This window comes from Emydura macquarii, unplaced genomic scaffold (genome assembly GCF_026122565.2).
Source record: "Emydura macquarii macquarii isolate MOO-44397 ecotype Brisbane River unplaced genomic scaffold, CSIRO-AGI_Emac_v2 contig_1477, whole genome shotgun sequence".
Classification (NCBI taxonomy): domain Eukaryota; kingdom Metazoa; phylum Chordata; order Testudines; family Chelidae; genus Emydura; species Emydura macquarii.
This window is the reverse complement of record NW_027131614.1, coordinates 24,712,304-24,739,639: the sequence shown is the minus strand read 5'-3', so window position 1 is coordinate 24,739,639 and position 27,336 is coordinate 24,712,304. Positions and strand designations below refer to the sequence as shown.

Sequence of the window (27,336 nt, the reverse complement as noted above, 5' to 3'; positions counted from 1 at the left end):
CTGTCCTGTGTGATCTTTACTGCCTGTCATGAGCTGACATTGACCTAGAATAAAATAACAGGGACTATTTCCTGGAACTCTCAATGGACTGCTGAGAATTGCTACCATAACTCTTGTAAACAGTCTATACACACACACACACACTCCCTCACTCATACACACACCTATGAAACTGAGCCAATGAATGAGAGCAAAGAGAAAAACAACAGGGGTGAAAAGAAACATCAGAAACCTCGAGGAGGAATTGAGTTGTATTTTTGCCAAACAAGGGTCCCCAGAAAGCCTTCACTTGTGTTTTTCTTCTTTTTGGTTTTTTTCTGCTGCTTATTTTGGTGAATAACAGATACAGATTTTAGTATTGATTCAATAGGATGATGTTACACTAAAACAGTAGAAAGACTTTTTTCCTGAATGCAGATTCTGCTCCATAAAAAACCTTATGGTGTTATATTTCACTCATAATACATGTTCACTGAAGCAATTAATGTTTTATTTATCTCTTGCTTTATGTTACCAGGAGTGTATTCTTACTTTTATTTCAGTGGCTACAATATTTGAAAAGTGTTTGCCATGGGTATTGTTAAAGGTACATAAGAGTTCTCTCGAAGATGCTGCTGCATCTCAGAAAGAATGGTCTTGACACTGCAAAACTTTCACATACAAAACTCACCTTAATTTAAATGCAAGTTTAATATATGGAAGGGCTTGCAGGATGTATGGCCCCCATCCTCACCGTATCTGTGCTCTTCCCAAGCATTTGTTCTCTCAACACTCCTGAGAGGGAAACATTTCTATTCCCATGTTGTAAACGAGGTACTGAGACAAAGAGGAAATGTGAGTTGCCAAATGCTGAACAAAAAATCTGTGTCAGAGCCAGGAGTTGAACTCTCATTTCTTTGGAATTGCAGGCACCCACCAATTTGCAGAACAAGATCCACTGTTAGCTCCTCATTAAACTATGCAATTGAACATTTAAAAAAATAACAACCACCCTTAATATCAGTCTTATGTTTGTGTGAGCCTATTGGGATTAATCGATAAAAGTGCTATTTAAGCATGATGATGATGATTGTGTATTAAATTTGGAATGTGATCTTCTCTTACAGATCACATATTACCCTAGACGGGTGGTATTCATCTGATTGTGTAGCTTTCTTGATCATAAAGTTTTCCTGTTGTTTAGTAAATGATTTTCTGTAGAAAAATTGTATTCTGTTATAAACTAATCCATATCAAAGAAATCAAGTAATTGTAATGAGACTCCATATGGAAGCTATCCATAATCTAACATTGATGTATATGAGGGGAATCTCTATTTACCTTTTTAAATTTTTTTAAAACTATATTCTTCCTATAGTTTAATTACTGCTAGAGAGTACTTACAGTAGCAATTCTGAAATAAGGTTAAATGGTCTGGTGTTTTTTTATTTATTGGTACCCAGAATGCTCTTGTTCTTAGTTATTTCATAGCAATGTAGATGCCAGCACTCTGGAAACAAATGGAAAGGATTGAGATGCTTATGGACGTACAGTTTTTTTTCTGGCTGTATAACTAAAGCTTGTCTACACTTACCTCCGAGATTCGGCGGCAATTGACCAGAGTTACGCAAGCTACTCAAAAAACGTGCGTAACTCCCATCGACTTCTCTGCTTCTCTTCTGCGCACCATCTTCACTGCACTGCCACTTGAGAAAGTGGTCTTAATACGTCGATTTCTGGATTGACTGAGCGGCTCTTCACTGACCGCTCAGTCAATCCAGAGAAATTGATCTGACAGTGGCGAATTTGCTGCCGTCAGTGAAGACGTAGCCTAAGACTTTACTCCAGTGAGGTATTCAGAATGGATCCAGGCAAATTACAGAAAGCTATACGATTATCATGTCGTCTTCTTTTTTTTTTGGTCCCACTGGACTGCTTCCCTTGAATCTTCATCCAAGTTGAGATAAACATGTGAACAAATAACTATTTTCTTTACCCCTGCTAGCCCCAAAACCAGCTTGCTGGGAATATTTGTTTCTATTTGCTGTAATTTTTCTGGCTGCAACTATTAATAGAATGATTTCAGTATTCAGGAGTCCAAGATAGCCAAAACAAGCAGAAAAACGTAGAAAATATTTGCCAAATGCATCTCTGTAAGGGTTTGGAACTGTAACTTAAGTTGATGAGCTTGTGTAGATGACAGGAATGTCTTTTTATCATTGTAAATGTTTGTTTATTTTTTAAATAAAAAGGATCTCATAAAACTGGGTTACTGGGTGACTGGGCAATAAACTGGCAGATGAAATTCATTGTTGATAAACACAAAGTAAAGCACATTGGAAAACATCACCCCAACTATACATACAAAATGATGGGGTCTAAATTAGCTGTTACCACTCAAGAAAGAGATGTTGGCGATATTATGGGTTGTTCTCTGAAAAATCCACTCAATGTGGAGCAACAGTCAAAAAAGCTAATAGAATGTTAGGAATAATTAGGAAGGGGATAGATAATAAGACATAAAATATCATAATGCCTCTAGATAAATTCATGATACACCCACATCTTTACTACTGTGTGTGGTTCTGGTCGCCCCATTTCAAAAAAAGATGTATTGGAATTGGAAAAGGTACAGAGAAGGGTAACAAAAATTATTAGAGATATGGAACAGCTTCCATATGAAGAGTGATTAAAAAGACTTTTCAGCTTGGAAAAGAGACGACTAAGGAGGGATATGATAGAGGTCTATTAAAATCTTGACTCGTGGAGAAGATGAATAAGGAAGTGTTATTTATTACTTCACATAACAACCAGGGATCGCCCAATGAAATTAATAGACAGCAGTTTTAAAACAAACAAAATGAAGCATTTCTTCACACAATGCACAGATGACCTGTGGAACTCACTGAAAGGGGAGGCTGTGAAGGCCAAAACCATAATGGGGTTTAAGAACTAGATAAGTTCATGGAGGATAGGTCAGTGGGTGTTAACGAAGATGGTCAGGGATGCAATTCCATCTTCTGAATGTCCCTAACTTCTGATTGCCAGAAGCTGGGGAGTGGACGACGGGATGGATCACTCAACAATTGCCTATTCTGTTCATTCCTTTGGAAGCACCAGGCACTGGTCACTGTCTGACAGGATACTGGGCTAGATGGACCACTGGTCTGACCCAGTATGGCTGTTCTTATCTTTATACATATAAAAAAGAAACAAATGTCAGCAATTCAAGAATTACAGGAAAATGAATTACAGTGAGTGATGTTCTGTGAATTCAAAACAGTGTATTGGTGCTGTATAAAAAACTACATAGGAAAAATGCATTCTGTTGAAAATAATGATCATCCAGTTCAAATTCTGGAACCAGTGCTCTTGTCATTCCAAATATAAATAGCCCTCAGTTTCTGTGCTGCAAGCTACTTCCATGGCCTATTGCTTATATACAGCTCTCACCAGATATTTAAAGTGTTCCACATTGACTGGGAAAATCTAAATTGCTATGCAGCTCCAGTCATGTGTATGTTCTGCGTTAACAACATAGTCGGGCCCATCACGTGGCTCCTGCAGGCCTGTTCCTTTATCGGCTCCTCTTCCTCAGGGCATAAAAGCAGCAAAGGTGGCAGTGGAAGAATAACCTGGGTGGAAAAATGGAGGTGAGCAACGAGGCAGGGAAAGGTTACAAAAGCATAGTAGAAGGTACATTTAATTTCCCAGGTTTGAGCCACACTTATTGATTCTTTGAGGAAGTGGAAAAAATCTGTTTTTGTTTTTTGTTTTTAAATTGCCATTAAGGGTATGTCTACACTGCTGGGGCTGCGTTGGGTTGCAGGGATCGATGCAGTGGAATCAATTGAGCAGGCAGTGGAACCCGCCCAATTGATCCCGGAAGTGCTCTCCAGCTGAGACAGTAATTCAACCCCTCACTCTGAAAAGAGTAACGCTGCGTTGACCAGAGGGCGTTTCCTGTCGACGTAGCGCAGAGGAGACGCCATGGTAAGGAAATATTAGTATGTTGATGGGAGATGCACAAGTTTCCAGTACGTAGCTTGCGTATCTTCCGTCGATGCCACCAACAGTGTAGACCAGGCCTTAGACACAAATGCCTAGATAAATCCAAAATTACAGGTTCTGTACACTTATTGCAATATAAACGCTGCAAAATGCATCATTTACTTTGTATAAACTTTCTGGTATATGTATGTAAGAATATTTTACTAAAAATTTTGGAGGTCTCTGCTACCTATTTTTATTTAAGATGTTGAGAGATAAGACTCACTTATTTCCCTGTCTATATTTGGGGTAGTGCTGGGGTGCTGGATTCTGTTCTCAGCTCAGCCACTACAAGTTGATCATGGTCCCTCAGTGTGTTCAGATCTGTGTCTCCAGCTCTGATTTTTCCAGAGTTGACATGTACAATGAGAAAAAGGACTGCTTCATTTGCACGAGGTTGGATGACTTTTTGTGTGCATATGTGAGGTTCAGATAAATTAAATCCAGCTTGGGTGGTATCCTGAAGGTTACAGTTTGAATCTAATCTATGCTTACAGGAGTTTAGGAGCTCCACCTTGAGACTTGACTAGACAAGTTGCTGAATTGGAATTGTGTAGGCAGAGTGTTGTGCCTGTGGTGATTGAGGGAGAGGGGAGTGTTTATAGGTGTGCTTTATGTCTCTGCTAGGAGCACACAAAAATAGATAAGAAATCCTCTCCATCAAAGAAGAATAATCAACAATACCCTACCTTGATGCTTCAGATAAAGGATGAGCAAACATTTAAGTTAATATACGGCATGTATGCGCTTTCCCCTTCCCTCCACCCTCTCCCTGACTCTCCTGACAGTCCCTTCCTTTTCTTTCTAAAGAAACAACAACTAACTGTGTCCCTTTCGCAGACTGTAGAAGATTTGTGCGGGACTCGTATGCACAGATTTCTGCCTGCCTTTCTTTCCCACCACAATCAGAAGTGTGGTCCTTAAAATGTGAATAAACAAAAAATCTGTGTGGTCCTTCTACCTATGATAAAACACAATTACTTTTAGTTCTATTTTTGACAAATCTGCTGCTTGTTTCTACAAGATGTGGACAAGGGCAATTGCTGCATCTTCATTCAGTGCCAGCCTTTTTGCTTCCTGCCCTCAGCTGTTCTCTCTTCTCTTCAGGCACTAGGCATCATTTTTGATACACTGTACCACTCAATGGCAGAGATAGTGGAGGTGATTATCAGCTGTGGAATGATTAAGTGCAAGGGGGTTCTACTCACTCCCACCAGGAGACTAAGTGCAAAATACAAGGCAGCGCCATAGATGTATGGTGTGTTTCATGTATAATCAAAAAGAAGAAAATGGAGCTTTACTCCTTCACTGTAAATGATATCTAATTAGGAGGGGCACAGCAATGCAATCCTGTAATCATCTCCACATTTCAAGTGGGAAATGTTAGTCCTTAATATGACTTTAGTCATAAAAATAATGCAAAATAAACAGCCTCTCCTGCTCCCTCCCCCATCCCCCAGGCCTTTTAGGAAATTAACAAAATCTTCCCAAGGTTTAAAATAAGACTCTGTGTCACTACATGTTTAAAAAAAAAAAAAAAAAAGGTAACTGACTAATCTCTGCCTCATTTCTTATCTTTCCCTGCCCTTGCCCCCTTTGCTCTTACCATTGAGTTACACCTCAATTCTTCCTTAGTCATCTTCCCACACTCTCATCTTCATGCTGTCTCTCATGTCACCCTCAGGCCTGGAACTAAGTCTCTGACCCACCTCAACAGGAGTTTCTTTTTCCACATCCCTCTTTTAAACTCAATACTTCTGTAGGGCCACAAATGCTAAGCCTTCCAGACCATTATCTTGAAAAAAGAAGGGATAGGCCCCATCCCCACAGCGCACACACAGACACCATTGATTAATAGTAATGTTTGTTCTTTTATAGTATTTCAAGGAATATATGTATAACAAAAAACAAGTGTTAAAACATTTATGTAGAAAATGTACAATATTATTTAAGCTATTAATGCATGTTGCACTTTATGGAGAGATGGATTTGTGGTAAATGCATTGCTGAATTTTCATAGACAAATAATGTAGTCCTGAACAATTAATTTTGGATTACATGATTGGTCTATTGTAATTTAGGTTTCAGTTTTTTTCCGTGGGATAAATTGTTCTCTAATTTTTTATATATATATTTTTTATTGAGAACTAAATTTTGAGAGTATTTGATGAAACATGGAACCAACACTATGACATGAGAAAATAATGCAAATTCATTTCAGAAAACTAAAGTAATTATATATAACAGAATCCTCTTTAAAGCATCTCTGCCATGCATGAGCTGCCTCGAGCTGTAGGCAGTTCACAGTCGTGACAGTAATAGTGTATGAATGGATCTGTAAGAACTGAGCTAGCTGCACCTAAGATGACATCAAGAGTTCTATGAAAACATTTGTGGATCCTGTTGTGCTGTTAGGTTGTTTTTGTTGTAGGAATGAAGAGGAAAATTGATTGTCATTAATTAGATACTCAGCATTAGACTGATTTTTTTTTCTTTCCTTGCACAGTGAGAGATGCCGGGTCTATGATCAGTACAACTAATTCTCAGTTTTTTTCATTATTTCACTTGTACTTCCAAAAAAGTCTTTAGGAGGTGAATATTTTTTGTGATGTACCTGTCATGTTGTTAATCTGTGATATTCCTAATCTCATTTTAGTGCTCATGTGCTAATCTCATTTTAGACGTGTGTATACTGGAGTAATACTAACCACTGTTTGGTGTCCTCCTTCCTCCCCCCACACATTTGTGATAACCCACATGTCCATTCACACACATTTTCCCAGTAATTTAAAAGCAATCACACAGGCATTTGGATTAGACTTGTGGTGAATGAAGATACTGTTGTGTGCTTCTCTACTGTATTGGTAATCACTGTTGCAGTACCATTGTGGATTGGATTGTTTGTGTTATAGCACCAACCATACAGTTCTCCCACTGCCATTCCACAGTGTGTCCATCACAACTCATGAGGCCTGTCTGGTGTACTTTATGCATTTGACTATGAATGGGTCAAGTTTGCTGGAAGCCGCTTGTCTGTACAAATAGCCTCAAATTGTGTGCAGTGTTCATTTGTGCACTGTATTCTAATGATCAGTTTCTTCAGCAGCTACTGAGTTCATTTTTCTTCAGCCATGAGACTGAGTGGCCTTAATATGAGTATGCTGCCATCTGGTCTGTTGCTGACTTTCAGGTACTGAAGTCAGTCTCAAGAAATGAGAGGATCCAGTGCTTTTTAAAAGAACACTGGCATAACCAAGTGTCTGAGATAATAGCTGAGATGGACCTCACTTGGAGCGGCAAGCAAGTTCTGTGAAAAGAGTGAGGGTCGATAATAGTGGGTCCAGTGTAGGGCAGAAAATGTATCATTTTTTTGTTAGGCTAGACTGAGTCCTTGGTATACAGCCCAATGTGCTTCTGGATAGCGTGGAAGCTCCATGTAAAGTATGGGTGAGGAAAGGAGAAAGCTGATTCTGTGGGTCCAGAGGAATGAGGAGCTGAACTAAGGTATCTGACTCTAAGAGATACCTGACTTTCTCTCTATCATTCAGTTTCTCTGGGATAGTATCTTTTTAAAATGGGTTTGTGCTCTACAAGAGGACAGTCTTCAAGAATGGTGCACACATACTGGGACTGGCCTATGAGATTTCTCAGGAAGCCCCCCTAAAACGTGTAGAAGCAGTGCCTTGCTCGACTCTTTCTCGGTCAGGCAATGAAGATAGTTGTGTACCCAGCAGCCTTCTTCTCCCACTCTTCTATGACTCAAACGATTTTAGCTTCTAATCTCTGGTGTGGAACCTCGTGATGAAATACCTTTTTGAAAATCTAAATATACGTCATCCATTGACTTTTCCTTATCTACCATGACAGCGACGATATCTTCAAAGAACTGCAACAGGCTAGTTAAGCATGATTTCCCAATCTTGATTCCATGTGGGCTGTCCTTAATCCCACGGCTAGTCTAGGGGTTCTCTTATCACATCCCTGAAGATAGTTTCCAAGTGCTTTTATACAATCAGTGTTAAACTAACTGATCTGTAGTTCCCTGCTTTGTTTGTTTCGTTTTAATTAATGTATTTAATAATTGGGTTGTGTTTGCCAATTTCTAGTCCTCTCGGTCACTCTGATTTCATTTAAATTAAAACAAATATATTCATCAGTTTCCTTTTTCTTGACTCTTGTTCATCTCATCAAATCCAGTGTTTTATTTAAGTGGATCAAAGATTTTTATAACCAATTGTGTTATCTGTGTATACCGTCTATCAGTTCTAGAAGATTCATCCCCACCTTCAGACAGATCTCTGCTCTCTTCCTTTATAGACACTGGAACAAAGTATTACTTAACTCCTGTTTCCTAATCCCCGTGTAAATCTTTTAATTCCATTTTCACTTGTTTGCCATAGTTTTTGTTATCCTCTGTCTTTTGCAAATATATTTGAAAAAATCCTTAGTGCTATTGCTGTTTTCATTTATTTATTTGTCCCAGAGCCCATTATATGCAAAGTGTTTTCAAGACATTTCAAACTAATCCCTCCTCTGAGGAACTCACAATCAAATTTTCTGCAATTTGTTATCTATTGTTTCATAATTGTGAGCAATTTGCTAACAGAAACATTAAACATTGTTTTGCAGATTATGCCTCCTTGTTCAGGATGCCTATGGAATGTTCAGTGAAGTGCAGTTGCAGACCCCATGTTCTGCAGAGAACATTGAACAGCATAGCAGGAGATGGGAAGGAAAATCCTGCATTTTAATGGGAATGAGAATTTTGCAGAGAACCACAAGAGGAAGGTGAGAACAGTCCCTGAAAAAATAGGCTGTGTACTGTGGCAGAGGTGTTATATTGTTTTATTTAGTTAAGGATCAAGATATTTTGGAACTCAAGGCAGACTTTGCTTGATCTGGTAATATAATCACCATTTATAGAGCACAATGCAGGTAGCACAGCAATAAAGAAAAAAATATAATATTAGAACAACTATACTTCTCAATCAGCATAAGCAAGTTTAGATAATGGTATGTTTTTCCTAGGAAAAGGGATGGAGAAGGAGAAGCAAGCTGATACTGCTCGTTATTGTTTACATTATAAATAATTTTCCTCACTTCTAATGAGATTCAAAGGCTCAGAAACATGGATAAGACCTAGTAGGTAATTTATTCCATTTCCTTCCCATTACAGGATTGGTTTCTACAGTACATTTTTTACAACTTTGTCCAGTTTGATTTAGAGTGTCTCAAACACTGAAGTTTTCTCTAGTATAAAAGGGCCTTTTTAGTTTTCCTTATGTCGCTTTGAAAAGGGTTTAAACAAAACCAAAAAAAAAACCCTCCAACCCATTTCCAGTTCAGTTCCGTGTCCAGACTGGGAGTTATTCCAGTATAACTGTATTGGTTTAACTATACCAGTATAATTATACCAATATAACTATATTGATTTAACTATTCTGGTAAAAGTATACCTGTATAACTGATAAAACTTTCCTGGGTAGACAAGATCTAAGAAAATACTGTAGCAAGCAATCTGGAATACAAAATTAAACTATGATACCTAGCTTAGTTTTGCTAATTGTGTTCAATTTCTTTTATTTTTCAATCTAAATATGTCTGTAATCGTCACAGAAAACTTACTACACAAAATAATAAATCTCATTAAAATAACTTCCCAAAGGAAGTGGTATAAGAAGTCCACAAAGTAACATATAACAGTATAATTATATCATTTTAAATTCACTCTCCATCTTATACTGATAAAACTTTCTCATGTAAACAAGCCCTTAACACTAGAGCTGGTAAAAATATTTTGATTAAACTTTTTTCTGTTGAAAAATGACGTTTAACTGAAACTGATATGTTTCATGGAAACATTGGTTTCTGCAACAGTTTTGTTGGGAAGATGTCTCAGATCCAGCACATGAGAGAGAGAAAGAGAGACACTTGTTTCTCAAAAGCTTTCAAAAGGTCTCATTTTCATTCCACATCAAAACGTAAACAAATTTTGAAACATTAAAATGTTTCGTGAAATGGAATTGTTGTTTGCTGGCCTGACTACTTAATATAGTTTTCTTCACATGTGCCAGAAGCACCTTTTGCCCCGTTTTATTACTTTGTACCTGTTAGTGCAGTATTAATTTTCAGATCATCTACTTGGATTATTAATGTATCTTTAAGAACAAATACTTCTAATTCTTTCATAGTTCATTATTTTTATCTTTTTTAGAAGTTTCATTTTTTCCAAAGAAATAATGGCTTTGGAATACTGGGTACAAATGCAGTATTATAACTGGCTGCTAGTGAGTCTTAGCACTGCCTATTAAATATGAGACAGACTTTTTAAAAATTTAAATTCTATTTCAGAACAACAAAGACTTACTTCTGACTGCCCTGAGGCGGGTTGGACTGTACAGTAGAGCTGGGAAAAATTTTCACAGACACCTTTTTTTCACTGAAAAATGCAGATTTGGGTCAATGAAAACGGTTAGGAAATTTGGATCAAGTTCAGCAAATTGTTTGAGTCAGGAAAGAAAAAAAAACAACCCCAAAATGTTTAAACAGTTTGTGTCATCATTTCAGAAATGACATGTTAAGACATTTTGTTTTAGAAAAGTGTCTTCTTCTAGTGCTTGCTCATGTCGATTCCAAGTAGGTGTGTGTGTACCGCATGCGCAGTTGCTGGAAGGTTTTCCCCTATTGGTATCCGTAGAATTAGTTCTGGAGCTCCCTGGATTCACACCATCATGGTGCCCTATAAAGGGCCTGCCAACCCCCCCGCCTCTTCAATTCCTTCTTACACCTGTGATGGTCAACTGGAACGCTGGTTACTCTGGCTTCGCAAGTGTTCCCATTCTTAGTGGTTATCCGCACTGCTATCTGTAATAAGTTTTAAATTAGTATTAAGTATTTAGTTAGAAAGTAGTTCACTAGATAGGTCCCCTTAAGTGGTCACCCCCTTCCCCCTTTTTTCCCAGGGCTGGGGCATATCTCGGTCCCACAGGTTTAAACCGTGCGGGGCTTGCAATAAACCCATGCCCAGAAGTGAGCCACACACTACCTGCTTCGTGCTTTGGAGAGACTCACCAGAGAGACTGCTGCAAGGTTTGCAGAGTCTTTTGCCCAAGGACCAAGAAGAAGAGGAGCCAGAGGTTAAAGTTTATCCTCATAGAGGCGGCCCGCCAACTGTCTCCGAGCTCGTGCAAACCAGTGCCCAGCACATCAACTTTGATTCAGAGTGCACTGGTGTTCATATGAGACTCAATGCTGAGGAAGGACTCTGGTTCAAGAGACCCTCGGCACTGTCATGGGTCACCGGCACCGAGGGACATCTTAAGAGCATGGCACCTCTCTCACTTTCCTGTCTCGCACAAGAAACAAAAGAAAATGGAAAGGGAATGCTTGCCAAGGCCCAAACTATCTGGGCGTAAGGGCTCAAGTGGGGTGCAACATATGCTGGACCACTCAGGTACAGCTGCTGCTGCCACAGTACCGTCGAGTCTGGTACCTATTAACTCCCCTCCCAGAGAGTTTGAGAAGGAGGACTTACAGCTTCCCTCCATGCCAGAGACCTTTGAGGTGGCCAGGGAGCTCATTGAAAGCACGGTGCCACCTCCACAGGCACGGAAAAGACACCAGAGGCAGAGTCTTGACGCTCAGGAAGTATGCAATGCCTTCTAAAGGGGAAACCTTTATGATGTGCCACTAACTATCTTCCTGGCATCCATTGCCAGTACCGAGGGGCATCGCACCACTCTGGTCTCTGAGGAATGAGTGATCAGGATCCGGCTCCGAGGCAGAGTCCTACACCTCCAATGGAGTCGGCACCGGGAGAGAGGGAGATATTAGAGTTTACAAACTGCTCACCCCTTCTTTATCCTGTGGCCACCCCAGTGGCAGATCCCAGTGCAATGCCCCTTCTGGACCCCTTGGGCATTTCACCAAGCCCAAGGATCCCATTCAGGATGCTCACCCTCACTAGCCTCCAGGAGCAGATACCAGCCACCCCAGTTGGAGGTCATTCCTCGGCTCGATACTGACCCTGGCGCTGAATACGATGCCGCTCCTTGAACTGAGCCCGGCATAGTTGACCCTGACACCAAGCTTGAACTCCTGGTACCACAGGACCCCCAGGGAGCAGAGGGTCAAGAGACCACCCCAATCAGGGAATCATCCTCCTCATCCCATGACAAGGCACTTGCTGGATCCTCGCTGGCACCGGTCACAGAGGACAACAGCGCCCACCAGGAATTCCTTTGTAGAGTTGCCCAAAACCTGGGGCTGCAGGTTGAGGAGGTTTCCGAAGGGGGGATAGACTGACTGACATTTTGGCCCCATCAGGCCCAGCCAGGATAGCGAAGGAAGCAAAAAAGATGGATTTATTTGCCAGAAAGGTGTATTCCACCAACGGTGGGCTCCACCTCCGTGTGACGAACCAGCAAGAGGTGTTGAGCAGATACAACTTCAATACCTGGGGGTCCATGCTGAATTTTGCAGAGTTCATCCCACCTGACTCCAAGTCAGAATTCACAGCCCTGGAGGAGGGCAGAGCAGTCTCGAAAGCATTGCTTCAAGAGGCTCTGGATGCAGCAAATGCAGTGGCCCACTCAGTGGCCTCAGGGGTGGTGATGCACCGCAGTTCTTGGCTGCAGGCCTCCCTCACAAGGTCCAGAAAACTATTCAGGACCTCCCTTTTGAGGGTCAGTCTCTGTTCTCAGAACAAATTGACTCGAAGTTATATAGTCTCAAAGACTTTTGGGCCACCCTCAAATCTCTGGACCTACACATCCCAGCACCCCAGAGAAGACACTTTAAGCCCCAGGTCCTTCCTTACTTCTATCAGCCCCAACAAATATAGGACTTCGGCCGCAGAAGAGGCAGGAATTATAGAAGGAAACCTCCTCAGGCCTCCTCTGGCCACAGGACAAGCCCAATGAAGCAACACCCTGTGCCCAAACATAACTTTTGAGGGTGTGCCTGAGGACAGCTTACTAATCCAAAACTTGGATCCTCCACATTGCTTATATTCAAACCTCTTATCCCACTTCTACTGATGAACCCGGGAAGCTGAGTAGCAGATACCGCCTCCTTAACTGCCAAGAAACTCCCTGGTGCGTAATAAATAAGCTTGGCTCGGGAGCGGTGGAGAGTGTGAGCGGCCGAGGCCTTGGGGGAAGAGGGGTATGGAGGAGAGGAGGATATGTATCTATCCTCCCATCCACCCAGGCCCTTTTAAATCACTGGGCACCTGGGCAGTTGTTCCTCCCTCTCTTCCTCCCTCCCCCGGGTCGGCAGGCCTGCTCCTGGTGCATCCATTGCTTTGGAGAATCTCATATTTCTTCTTTGAGTGGTGGCTTCTCCACTGTAGGTGTGTCTGTGTCCCTACACTGCTGATCGGAGAATTTTGGTAGCAGTGTCCTTTAGGCTCACTCATGCGCTGTCTCTCTTTGTGCTGCGCCCTGAGGCTAGCCAGCAGACACGGGCTAACCATCCTCAGTTCCTTCTCAACCGCCCCTGGCTAGAGACAGAGCTTTAGTTGTCTGTTTGCAGATCATTAATCCTTTTACAATCGCTAATTTTTAGCTTCCTTTGAAGCCTCTTGTTTCTGTTCTTCGTTCTATTGTTGATTTGGCCATTGCATTAAAAAAAAAAAAGACTTCATTTTTTGGTCAGCCCTGTGTGGGGGGAACTCCGGACAAGGGTATGCCCAGCTCTCTGGGTTTCAAGAAGTGCTGCACTTGAAGTGAGGCGATCCCGGTCACACACAAGCACTCGCAGTGCATACGCTGCCTTGGCGAGGGCCACATCCAACAAAAGTGTTCCTTCTGCGAGCAGCTCTGGTCGAGATCTCGCAAGGACAGAGAGTGTTGTCAAAAACTCATCTTCATGCAGGTAGCTCTCTGACCCCAACCTTCCAGCGGGTGTGAATCTTCTCCTCAACCTTCAACTTCAAATAATAGAGGGTTGAAGAAATGTATCGGGGACTCCTCTCACAAGTCAAAAAAGAGAGCAGGGAGTCCCCTTGGAGAGCCTAGGGATATCTGTAAATGATTGCCATCTTGCTTGGTATCCTTGGAACCGCTGGCACCAAGACCACAATCTGGCACCTACGCCTCATGGCGACTGTTGGTATTCAGTTCCGCTAAAAGGCCCACGTACCCTTTGGGCACGGGCACAGAATCTTTGGTACTGAGAGATGAGGGCAACATCCTAAGAAGGTGTTCCTTGTACGCGAGTCAACACTGGTATCGCCAGTGACTGTAGCCCACCCAGCACTGGAGAGATTGGCACACACAAAGTCTCCATCTCCCCTGGCACTGTCATTGACACTGGGACAGTTGGTACAGGCAGAATTACACCATGCTGGCGACCTAGGCATGACGGAGGCACAAGCCTCTCCATCCCTCAATACCAAGGTCCTGGCAAGGAACCTTTGCTACGCATGGGGCATATCTCCACAATCATGCCATGCCCCTCCACTGTCAACAGAGGAATTGAATAGGGAGCCAGAGGAGGTCTCTCAATACTCCTCCCAGGCTTCATATGGGATCCACTATCAACAGGGTCCGAGAATGTACCTGCAGATGGCGCCACCGCCATCTTGTTACTGCCACCCATGGGTACTCCTATGAGGTCCTGTGCCACCACAATGGCCATACTGGAACCTTTGGGCGGCACACAGACAGCCTGCTTCACGAGTCTCAAGCATTGCCTGACAGCCCTCCATGAACGCTCTGTCAGCCACAGCATTGACAGACTTAGAGCCTCGAGAAGTGGAGGAGCAAGGGGGAGATTCAGAGGAGAAGGCAGCACCTAGAGCCATATCCTCCTCTTCCCCAGACGAAGTGGTCATGCCTTCACCACCGTCCATGGCACATGACATCCTCCTCTGTGTCAGGAGCTGGAAAAAACCATTGCAAACACCTTGCACATACCACTGGAGGAAGTCAAAGACACACACTACCAGCTCATCGATACCCTCCACTCTTCATTGGCCTCGAAGATTGCCCTCCAAATCAATGAAGCCATCATTGACTCCGCTAAAACAGTATGGGAAACCCCAGCATTGGTAGCCCCGATGTGCAAGCATGCGAACAAAAACATTGTCTCCACAAAGGAATCAGAGTTCCTTTTCTCCCAGCAGCCACCCAATTCCGTCATGGTGGATGCCATAAACGCTTGTGGCTGACAACATCACTCCAGGGCAATGCCCTATGACAGAGACTGGAAGTGCCTTGACCTCCTTGGCAGGAAGGCGTATTCCTCAGTCACCTTACAATTTTTGTATTGCCAATTACCAGATTCTCATGGCAAAATACGATTACACAAACTAGTGATTCAGTGAGAATCTTTCAAGGCAGTGGTCCTCAACCCTTTTTTTCCCCGAGTACCACTCGGGGCAGGTACAGTCAGGTCAAGTACCACTTGACCTGCCTTTACCTGACCCGAGTACCACTCGGGGAAAAAAAGGGGGGAACTTGCGGGGGCGGCGGCGCAATTTCGCGGCGGGCCGGGACTTGCGGCGGCTGCACGGTTTTGCGGCGGCAGTGGGCCGGGACTTGCGGCGGGATTTCGCAGCGGGCTCCATGGCGGGAACACTGCCCTCTTCTGAAACCCTTCCGCCATTTCCCCTTTTCAGAGGCAGACTTTTGCAATGGTGGGTGGGAGGGAGGGCCCTTCCGGCTGCGTCGGATTCGGCGGCACGGTACGACTCGCGAACCACCCAGCCTTCTTCTCGTACCACCGGTTGAGAACCGCTGGTTCAAGGCCATCATTCAGAAGGGACAACTGGTGGCAAAAACATTGTTGCAGTCAACCTTCAACACTATGGACATGGCAGCCAGATCCATCTCCACGGCTGTGCTGATGAGGAGAGCATCATGGCTCCACCTTTCGGGATTCCCAAAAGAGGTGCAGACCACAGTGGAGGACCTCCCTTTAGAGAGTGTGAAACTCTTTGCTGAGAAGACCGACGCTTCCCTCCACACCTAGGAAGATTCCAGGATCACCGGGAATCTATACACTGGGACAAAAGAAACATTTTAGCCCCCAGTCCCAACACAGATCTTATTCATCTCAATTCCCATTACAGTATCATTACAAGGAACAAAAGAAAAGGGGGAAAGTCCTGAAATGTAAGCATTCCAGGCCACAATCTTAGACCCAGCCACCAGCCTCCAAGCACCACTTTTGACTGTCAGGTTGAGGCGCAGCAAAACAACTTCCTACTATCTGTGACCATGCATTCCTTTGGCCATCATTTGGCAGCATTACGCAGGGCCTGGGAATGCATACGTTGGACAGATGGATCCTAGAGATCAGCTGATCTGGGTACTCTATCCACTTCACCTCCCTACCCCCTCCACAACACAAGAGTCTTCTACAGCAGGAGATAGATCGGCTCCTCCAGCTAGGACATACAGAACCAGTTCCTCAGTGTCTACAAGGCAAGGGGTTCTACTCTCTTCTTAATACCAAAAAAGAAGGGAGGTTGGAGACCCATACTGGACCTCAGAGCACTCAACAAATTTGTCAAAGCTCAGAAGTTCAAGGTGGTCACCTTATCGATGATCATTCCATCATTGGAACAGGGAGACTAGTTTTCAGCCTTCAAACTATAGGATGCCTACTTTAATATTTCCATATTACTGATTCACAGATGTTTTCTCAGATTTACTCTGGGACATGACCATTATCAATACAGGGTCTTCCCATTTGTACTCTCATCGGCCCTGAGAGTATTCTCCAAAGTTCTCTCCCATCTACGCTGTCAAGGGATAATGATATGGCTTACCTGGACAATTGTCTCCACAGAGCCCGATCGCTCCAGAAGGCTCTTTGAGCCACCAACATCACTATTCACTTGATTACAGAACTGGGCTTTCAGATCAACGCCCAGAAGTCGATACTCATGCCAGTGTAATGCTTGGAATTCATAGGAGCTGACCGGGATGCTCTACAAGGCCAGAACCTTCCTACTTCAACACAGGTTCCTATCCCTTGTCTTAGTCATAGACATGACTCCATGTAGTCCTCAGATATCAGCCAGACTTTGCTGCCAATTGTTGGGGTATATGGTGGCAGGCATAGTTGTGGTACCACATGCCAGACTCCACAGATGATGCCTCCAGCTATGGTTTAGTTTGGTTTACAGACTGAACAGAGACAGTCTGAACAAGCCTTTGTCACTGCCTTCCAGGGTCAAAAATTCTGGTAGAGGCTGGTAGAAGAATACGGCCAATATATGCAAAGGGATCCCCTTCATGCAAAAGTCACAATCATCAATCCTTACCACAGATGCATCTCTCATATGATGGGGCATGCATTTAAACAGCCTCACTACACAAGTCGCCTGTGGAGATACCTCTACATATCAAGCTTCTCGAGCTGAGGGTGCTCAAGATTGCCTGCGCCCACTTCCTCCCACTAATAGCAGGATCATTGTAGGAAGGCGCTGTGGCCTCCCCCGGAGCGAGGACCCGAGGAAGGACCGCAGCAACCAGGCTGGACAGGAGGAGACCCGACGGACCAGTCTGTCCGGCACCCAAACAGCCGGGCTGTGATAGGGCCGGCAAGCCAGTCTGCCCGGCAACGCAAGGGCCGGGCAGGGATAGGACCGCATGAGCTGCCCAATCAGCCACAGCAGGGCGGAGCCTCTCAAGAAAGGGGCAGTATAAGAGACAGGCCCCAGAGCTCAGTCTGGGAAAGACTGCCGCCGGAGGCAGACGCGCTGCCCCGCCAGCTGAGGCCTAGGCCAGAGCCGAGACTCCGACCATCCCCGGACCAACCCAGGCCTGGGGACTGGATAGGGTCTTCTCGTAGCTGGACCAGGCAACCCGGCCAGAGAGACTGGGCTGAGATACCCGAACCACGGGACTGGACACCGTCCCCTGAACCCCAGGACTGGGCTGAGCCCCCTGAACAACCCGAGTGGATGATACCCCCTGAGGCCAGCGGGACTTGGAGGAGCTGCCGGCCGCCGAGCCCCAAGAGTCGGGGCAGGACTTGGATGAGCTGCCTGAAGCCGCGCTCTCCCCTGAACCCTGTGACCTAGAGGAGGTGCCCCTCGCCGAGGAGCTCCCCACGTTGCCGCCGGTGGACGAGGAGGGACTGGCGGGCCTACCCCGGATGGAGTGCCCCAGCGACCCTGAGGAGTCAGGTACACGGGAATATGGGGAGGAAGTAGCCCAGGGACAGCCGTAGACAGTGGCTGAGTCTGGGGCAACCCAGTCGGCGTGTTGTGGCAGGAGCCCCGCCGACTCAGTGGCAACGCCTTTGCCATTACTAGGGCCCTGGGCTGGGACACAGTGGAGATGGGTGGGCCTGCGTCCCCCTCCCTCCTTCCCTAGCCACCCCCAGGGAGAGCCTCATCCTCACTACCGCACCAAAGGGCGGGAGCACTGCCTGCCGGCCCTGTCTAAGGGCCGGAGCAATTAACTATTTGCTTGCTCGCCCTGCCTAAGGCCTGGAGCAGTTAACTGTGTGCCTGCTTGCCCTGCCTGAGGGCCCGGGGCGATAGACTGCTTGCTCGCCTGCCCTGCCTGAGGGCCCGGGGCAATAGACTGCTTGCTCGCCTGCCCTGCCTGAGGGCCCGGGGCGATAGACTGCTGAGGGCCGGGCCAAGACCCACAAGAGAGCGAACTGTTCCCCCTTTAGGAAGTTGCTGTGGCCTCCCCTGGAGCGAGGACCCGAGGAAGGGCCGCAGCGACTGGGCCAGAGCAAACGGCCTTCCAACAATCACACATAATGATCCTACATAGCCTGAATGAATTGTCGGGGGAGGGGCATGTCGGTTCTCTCCTTCACCCCATGTGCAGAAGCAATGAGACTATGGAACTGGGACATCTCTCATGTCACCTTGTCTGTGGCTTACCTCCCGGGGACACAAAACTCGATAATGGACAAACTCAGTTGCAAATTCCTGCAAGATCACAAGTGGGTGATGCACCCGTCAATACCCCATTACTTCTTCACACTAGGGATTTAAAATATTGTTTAACAAAACAACTGTTTAAATGATTAACTGATATGATGTTTTACATTCCTAGAGAGGTTGTGGGAGGTGGCCGGGAGCTGGATGTGGGCAACCCAGCGTGCCTCAGCCCTGCCACTGCGTGGGGCCCTGACCCCTCCAATTGCCCCAGAGCAGGCCCTTCAGAGTCAGGGCACCACTGCCCCTGCAGCCCTTATTGCCCCCTCTGTGCCCTACCCACCCCCTGAGCCCATCTGCCCCCTGCCACTGGCCCCAGAACCCGCTAATCTCCCTACAGTGGGCCCTCCAGAGCTGGGGTGCCGCTGCCCCCAGAGCCTGCCAATTGCCCCAGAGTGGACTCCTGGAGCCAGATCCCCACTCCCTATGCAGCAAACAGTTAAATGGTTAATGCAGTTTGTAAACGGTAAGACTAATACTTACCAGTTAATCATTTGATATTTTACATCCCTAGTTCATACTCTGGGGAACACCATCTACAGACCTGTTCGCCACTTATCAGAACAGAAGAGTCCACACTACTGTACCAGGGCAGGGATAGGACAGCATTCTCTGCGTGATGCTTTTCTCCCCTGGACAAGGACTTTCTTTACTCCTTTTCCCCGTTTCTTCTACTGCTGAAGGTCCTGCTTAAAATGAAAAAGAATGGAGCTCACATCATCCTGATTGCTCCTACTTCATCGAGACAAAGCTGGTACCCTTACCTGATGCAGCTTGTGATCTTGCCCGCTGGTCGCCCTTCCAGCCACTCTGCATCTTCTCTCACAGGACAAAGGACGTACCCTGCATCCCAACTTGGGGATTCTTCACCTCAAAGCATGGCTCCCGCATGGTCCAAACACCTAGAAAATTCATGCTCAAAGGAAGTACGGGGGTTCTATTATACAGTAGAAAGTCATCCACGTGCTGTACTTACCTACAGAAGAGTCCAGATTTCAGATTTGGTGCACATCACAACAAATCTCTCCAACATCAGTAAATCTTCCACATATTCTGGAGTATACTCTGATCTTTAAAAAAAAAAAAAAAAAAAAAAAAGGGGGGGGAAAGGGGAGGGGAGTTATCCCTAAGCTCTCTCAAGGTCCATCTAGCAGCTATCACAGCCTTTCACCAACCCACAGAGGGTAACTCAGTACTATCACACCCAACCACTAAAAGGTTCCTTAAGGGTATAATGAACCTCTTCCCTCAACCTCAACTCCCTACTCCCTCATGGGATGTACATCTGGTACTGAAAGGCTTACCAGGCCCCCCTTCAAACCCATGGTCACTTGTTCGCTAATGTACTTATCAATGAAAACAGCTTTTCTGATGGCAATTGCCTTGCCTAAAAGAATAGGGGAGATAGCAGCTATGATGGCACATCCCCCATCCACAGTATTCTTTCCAGACACGGTTACACTCAGGCTGTACCCAAAATTCTTCCCTAAGGTAACCTCCCCCTTCACATGAATCAGTCAGTCCACCTTTCTGTCTTTTGCACCAAGACAATAGGCAGGCTATACAACATAACTTAGATCTTAGGAGAGCCCTAGAATTCTACCTCGATAGGACAAAGGCTTTCAAAAAGTCCTTTAGACTTTTCCTCTCCTCTCTGTGACTGAAAGATACACAGGCTCAGCAATCTCAGCCCCAAAATTCTCTAAGTGGGTCTTGAATTGCATCAGACAGTGCTACCAAATTTGCAACATGATCCCTCCAGACTCAATCCATACATGTTGCACAAGATTGATTTCCGCATCTGTCGCCTTCTTCAAAGCTGTCCCTATTTCAGAGATCTGAAGAATGGGGATATGGGCATCAGTCCACGCATTTTCACACAACACTGTGATCACTGAGGACTCTGTCTCCAATGCCATCTTTAGCTCCACAGTACTGTCATCTGTAACTGACCCGACTGAAGTCCCTGCCCTTCAATAGGGATACTGCTCAGGAGTCACCTACAGTGGAGCACCCATAGGGACACTACTCAAAGAAGATGTTATTCACCTTGTGCAGTAATGATGTTTCCTCGAGATGTGTACCTGTGGGTGCTCCCCAGCCCACCCTGTTTTCCTCTACTTTGGAGTTCTGTTTATGACTCTGGCAGAGAAGGAACTGAGGACAGTTAGCCCCCACGCTCTGGCTAGCCTCATGGCACAGCATGAGGAGACTGAGCATGTGCGAGCCTAACGGACACTACTACCGAAGTTCTCCGATCAGCAGTGCAGAGACACAGACACACCTACAGTGAAGCACCCATAGGAGGACACATCTTGAAGAAACATCGTTACTGCACAAGGTGAGTAACTTCTTCTTCCCCAAAGTGCAACTTCTGCCTGGCATTAAAATCATGAGCCAGAAAAAATAGGGAGATCAAACTTCGTCTCCTCATGATGAAGAGCTTGCTGCCCCTGTCTTCTCACTGAGGCCCGGGGACCCTCCTGTACGCCAGTTTCTGAGTAAGCCCACTGCCTCCACTGTCTCTTAGCTGCATTTGTCGAGAGCATCTAAGAGGAATACCCAAGATTCCTCCCATAAGACTGTCCCTCAAGTTCTCAAGGTAGGGAATCTCAAGGTAGGGAATCGAGTGGGCTCGACTCCCCGCAAGTGGCGGGGAGGCTTGGATTTTGATTCAAAATGTCTAATATGATTAAATGTTTCATGGACTGGCAAAGGAAGTTGTCACAGACCAGTGCCGGTCCATGGATCGGCGGTTGAGAAACACTGTTCTATAGTAAACCTCACCTAGGCAAAAGAAGGCACTTGATGTCAGGAGAGCCCCGGCCTTCCATCTTGACCTTTCAGATAGGCTCCCAAATTATTTGTCTCGATTTGCAGACAAATCAAAAGGGTCTGCAGTCTCTAAACAAAGACTTTTCAAATAAATATTTGACTGTATTAGTTTTTGTTATCAATCTTGCAATATCCAACCACCTCTGGGAATATGAACTCACTCTACAAGGTCTATTTCCACCTGTATAGCCTTTCTTAAAAATGTTCCCATCATTGAAATATGTAGAGCTGTGATTTGGGCCTCAATACATACATTGGCTGAGTATCATGCATTAACTCACAACTCTACTTTGGATGCTGTATTCGTATGCTGTAACTGTGGTTCTTTGAGATGTCGTTCCCCTCTCCTCCCCCAATGGGTGCTCCGCTACTGGAGCACTAATGGAACTGATGGTGGTTCGCCTGCATAGTGCTATATAACAATAGCAGGAAGCATGAGACTTGAGTAATACGCATACATGGTCTGAATGGACACTGCTATGAGAAATCTCCAATAAAAGGAGCAGGGTGCGCAAGCGCACCTAGAATGCAGCAACCATAGGGACACGCATCTTGAAGTACCACAGTGACTGCACAGGGTGAGTAACCATTTATTCTATTTAGTCTTTCTCAGAATATAAAAGCATAGTCAACAAAACAAAGACAACAGATTTTAGTGGTAAAAATAAATATTTCAACATGATCCCTAATTAGCCTTGGAACTCACTTTAAAAGATATAATTGAAGCTAAAAGCTTAGCAGGATTCAAAAAAGGATTAGACATTCATATAGATAATGCAGACCTCCACAGTTACATTAATTGATGGGGTTTTGGAAGACACTTTTTATATGGCAGCTTGTTCCATAATAGTTCACTCCAGGGTTTCTTGCATCTTCGTCTGAAGCATCTAGTCCTTCCGTCTCTGTCAGAGGCTGGATGCTGAACTAGCTGGTCCCCAGGTCTGTTCCATTATGACAATTCCTATGTTCTAAAGTTGTTGTAAAGCTTATCTCATTGATGGGTGAAATCCTGGCTCCCCTAAAGTTAACGGGGTTTTAGCCATTGACTTCAGTGGGGATTTTACCCGGTGTTTCTCAATAGAGTTGTGCAAATAACTGATTTTGTTATTCACTGTATGTTTTGAGGGAAAAAATCTTTTTCAGGTGACCCAAAACAAAAATCTAAATATTCAGTGAGCCAAAAAGTTAGGGAAAAAATAATTTTGGATTGAACAAAACGTTTGACCTAAAATAAAGTGTTTTGGTTTAGTTTTTGAGCTTTTATAAACATTTTTTATTTTTAAATAAAATTGAATAACTTTTTGTTTTGAATCCAAACATCTAAATGTTTTATTCTGAAAATGTCAAAACAAAACATTTAGATTTTTTTGGATTTTTTTTTTACTGAAATAACTTGGTGAATGCAACATAAATTCAGAATGTTTCAGTCAACCTGAATCTGCATTTTTTGGCAAACATTTTTTTTGGCAGAACTGTATTTCAAAATCACTGAGATCCTCTGATGTGAAGTACTATAGAAACACAACTTATTTGATTATGCCTGACCCTCTGTGATGAGCAATTTATGGTTTGAAGCATGAGGTTTTATTATTCCTATCTGAATTTTTGTTTAAATTAGCTACTACAAATGTGAGTATTGGTCAGTATATCATCTAGCCCTTATTTAAATCCTGTGTGTCTCTCTCTTCTCCCTTTTCGCCCACCCTTTGCTCTGTGGTTTACTTTCTCCTATTTTCTTTTTCACATGCTGCCTTTGTATAAAGACGTGGTTGGTTATGCAGGACAGAATAACTGACTGCTAACTGCCATCAAAGAGGGTTCTTCAACTGCTGGAAACACGTAATGGCCACAGAGCAAGGAAGTAGTAATTTCCTTCCTTTTGGTTTTCCCTTCTCCAAAGAGTGCCATCTAAAGGAACCACCCACTTCCCTGGGGTTTTGAGGTCCTTGAAATCATTTAGTAGTTGCTGTGGTTAGTGCCTCAGTTTAAAGCATAACTTAAATAATTTAAAGTTTTTAAGATATATTTATGCTTTATTGTTTTTAATAACTGCATTGATATTCAAATCTAATTTATTTTTGTTGAGTGTATTGTTTTTCCTTTAGCTAACTTTGATGATAGCTTATGTTTTCAGTAGCCCATAAAACTGATGAGGATCTATTTAGTATCTATCACCATAATATATATATATAAAATGGTGTTGAATTATATAAGAGAGCATTTCAGTCTCTCCGTGATGTGATATGGATTTTGTTTTTTGTTAGCACTATCCAGATTATTCCATGCAATATGTGTAATTTCTAATGTCTCATAAAGGAATGTAAATATCCTACCTAAAGTTAACAAAAATAGGGAGGAAAAAATCCCCAATTTGACTAAAATACTGAGTTATTAATTCCAGGTTTTGACTCTTCCCTTCCCGCGCCATGGCCTCACTGGTACATGTAGAGCTGAAGTCTTAGAGTGTATGTTATTTCATATCATACATGCTGCAATGACTGTACCCCACAGGGGAAGTTGAGGAAGGAGTGCTGGCCGTCAATTACAGATTTACATTTGTATTTCCTGTCTTTTGATTGTTCAAATGTCTGTAATGTGGGGTGGTGGTTACTGGATTTGTTTTTAGTGTTGAACAAATTGAACACTTTTTCATGGAAGGTAAGTAATTGTTTTCCTTCCCCTTAATATTATTTGTGTGTTGTAATATTTGCCTGATGCAAGCTGAAAGAAAACTGTATTTTAAAAATGTCTCTTTCTGTAATATTTTCAGATTAAAGTGTGGGGGGTCAGAGAGGTGAAATAAAGTATTTTTTTGTGATTTTTATAATATTGAGGAGAGCTTTAGTGTTCTGTTATTGCAAAAAGTTTCAAAGACAGTGGAAGACCATTGCTTTCTAATAGCAGTTTGGCATCTCTCTAGTGTAGGCTGGTGATTGCAGGGCCTGTATGTATATATTGCTGGAAATAAGACTTTACACTTGTTACAAGAGGCCCAGTTAAGCAATAATTAGCCTTCTCAGCAGCTAGATGCAGAAGCTCTGCAGGCCCCATGGACTGGTAGGGGTACTGATGCCAGTTCTTACAAGGAATTGTGTAATCTCTGCACTTTCTAGCAGCCACGTTTAGATGTTTTGTGCTGTACTCCCCCGGTATCCCTAACACTGCCAAACCCGGGTACCATATTCTGTTTCATTAAGTGTACTCCACTGAACATGTTTGAGGTAGTATGTGTTCTAAGATAGGGATGTTTTTTTCCCTGGAAAACTGACAGGGCCATTTGCCAATGTTAGCCAAAAAGAAAGATGTATGTGCCATATATTTGGTACTGTGTTCTCTAGTATTGATGAGTAAGCCGAAAGATTGAAGATTCAATTTGAATAAATATAGCTTAATGTCTTTGGCCTGTAGACGGGGCTGGAAATCTCATGAGCTCAGGTTTTCTCACAAGATGTGCAGTTTTCTTACTGGAAATGAAAGAAGAATATTCTCTCCACATATGATTTCTCTTCCAATCCCAGCTGTGGTCAGGACGTGTAGTTCTATTGCAGCTTTCATCTACGGATCCTGAAGCATTCTAAATGTATTAATTTCAACACCACGGTGATGTAGGTCTGTATTATGCCCATTACAGTGGAGTTTATTGAGAAATAAAGAGGTATAAGTAACAAGTCCACATCGCAAGTTTATGGCATACCTTGGAATGTAACCCAGGATTCCTGTTTCCTGTCCCCTTCTGCAACCATTACACTACATTACCTACCTTCTTGCCTTTTACTAGCACACAGTTCATACTCTCCCTTCTTTCTTCTTTGTCCTTTTTCTTTTTTTGTCTCTCTGTCTTTATCCTTTCTCTTTATCCTTTCTCATTTTCTCCTGAATTTGCTGTGTAATGATTTTTAAGTAAAAGTATTTATAAATTGCATTTTGCTGAAGAAAAACTAATATAGATCTAATCTAGAAACAGAATCAATTGCTTTGAGTGTGGTTAGTGTTCTTGGACCAGAACCTGGAGTTCTTACTCTAGAACCCTTGCATTAACAAAACAAAGCTTAATAACTAAATTGTCCTAAATAAGTTGCCAGAACAGATAACTGCTTTCTGCTCTAATATTTTAGTATAATTTAAACAGCCATGCATATAGTGAGATACACTGATTTTAAAAAGCTAGGCAATGTTGTATATAATGGTTAGAGTAGAAGACTGAGAGTTAGAATTCTTGGGTTCTGTTCTGAGATCAGCCACTGACTGACTCACTGTGTAGCTTTAACCTATTTAACCTTGTGTAACCTTGAAAACCCTAGAAGCCCTTATATAGACAGCACACCAAAGACCAACACCTTTTTCAGTACAGCATCAGTTGACTTTCTCTGCAGGGTTAGGTGACATAGTGCCAAAAGGTCATCAGCAACTGAACACCTGTCTGGTTTAGGGCTTTGAATGTTGCTGTTGTTCACAATGTTGGGAAATTTCTCAAAATTGTCCCTAGTGTCAACAAGGTCTTAGCTCACCCTTCTGTTAAACAGGTGTTAATAATATCTACCTTCTTTATCAAATATCAAAGATTACACCACACACACACATGCTAAAGGACACTGCAAAAGGTAAGAAACAAGACGGTTTCTGTTTCCTGATTACACTGCTGAACTGTGAAACTGGGGAGGAGGGAGGTGGTTAGGCGTACAAATAAAGCAGCCTCAGAGCGGGGCGGCACACTCTTTACTCCAAAGGGCTGGGGGTGGAAGATACTTGTATCTGTTATTGTTCATATCAACATCTATCTTCTAGTAATTGTTCCATTCAGTGGTTTAAGATGATTTATTAAATAGGTCATGAGTTGTTTCTGCACATGCAGGAGGTGGTGGTTTGGTTTGGTTTTTTTCTCTCTCTCAACCATGTGTTCAACTTGTTTAACATTATAGATTATTAAAAACCTCAGCCAGCACTGAGGATTCCGACAGGACAGTTTGAGTTTATGGATGTACAGAAAAAGAGGCAGCAAGTTCAGTTTTTTACAGCAAAGTTGTAAATAATGATTTTCAAATATAATGGATGCTAGAAACAAACCTGAATAATTCCTAGTGTCACGGTGTGAACAGAGCTGGAAAGATTGGGGGCTAGAGAAGGGGAGAGCCTTTGATATGGAGAGGGGTTCTGTGTCATAAGACCACTTATTCCCTGCAATCTTGTACATTATGGTTACCAATAGACAACATATTTCTGCATTTAGTGTGCGATGGAAAGATTTTTTTTCTACATATGTATTTTAGTTTGTTATGGAGATGCTGTTCATGACTCCATTAATTAATTACTTTTTTGTTTGTTTTTTGTTTTTAATTTACAATTAGGGATTCAACCTCCTTGTTTTATAGGAATAATACAGAGTATTAGATTATTTTTTTTCTCTTTTAGCTCAGAAGAACATTATTTAAAATACTTTATATGTTTTTATCCTTGTACCTGTTGCTTCTTTTCATTTTGTCCATGTTTCCTTTGTCATGAAAATATTCAAAAACATTTGGCATGACAGTGTTTTTAAAAATATTGCCATTATTCCCCCT

The 27,336-nt window shown here is 43.4% G+C and overlaps 1 protein-coding gene across 4 annotated transcripts in view; it reads left to right on the top strand.

Moving 5' to 3' along the window:
* Window positions 1–27,336, top strand: part of SPIDR (scaffold protein involved in DNA repair) — a 335,554-nt gene that overhangs the window by 279,702 nt on the left and 28,516 nt on the right. For all 4 annotated transcript variants that reach the window (XM_067553805.1, XM_067553804.1, XM_067553803.1 and 1 more), the window contains one exon: window positions 8,659–8,817. In XM_067553805.1, the coding sequence (XP_067409906.1) occupies window positions 8,659–8,817 (159 nt within the window). The remainder of the gene's footprint in view (window positions 1–8,658; window positions 8,818–27,336) is intronic.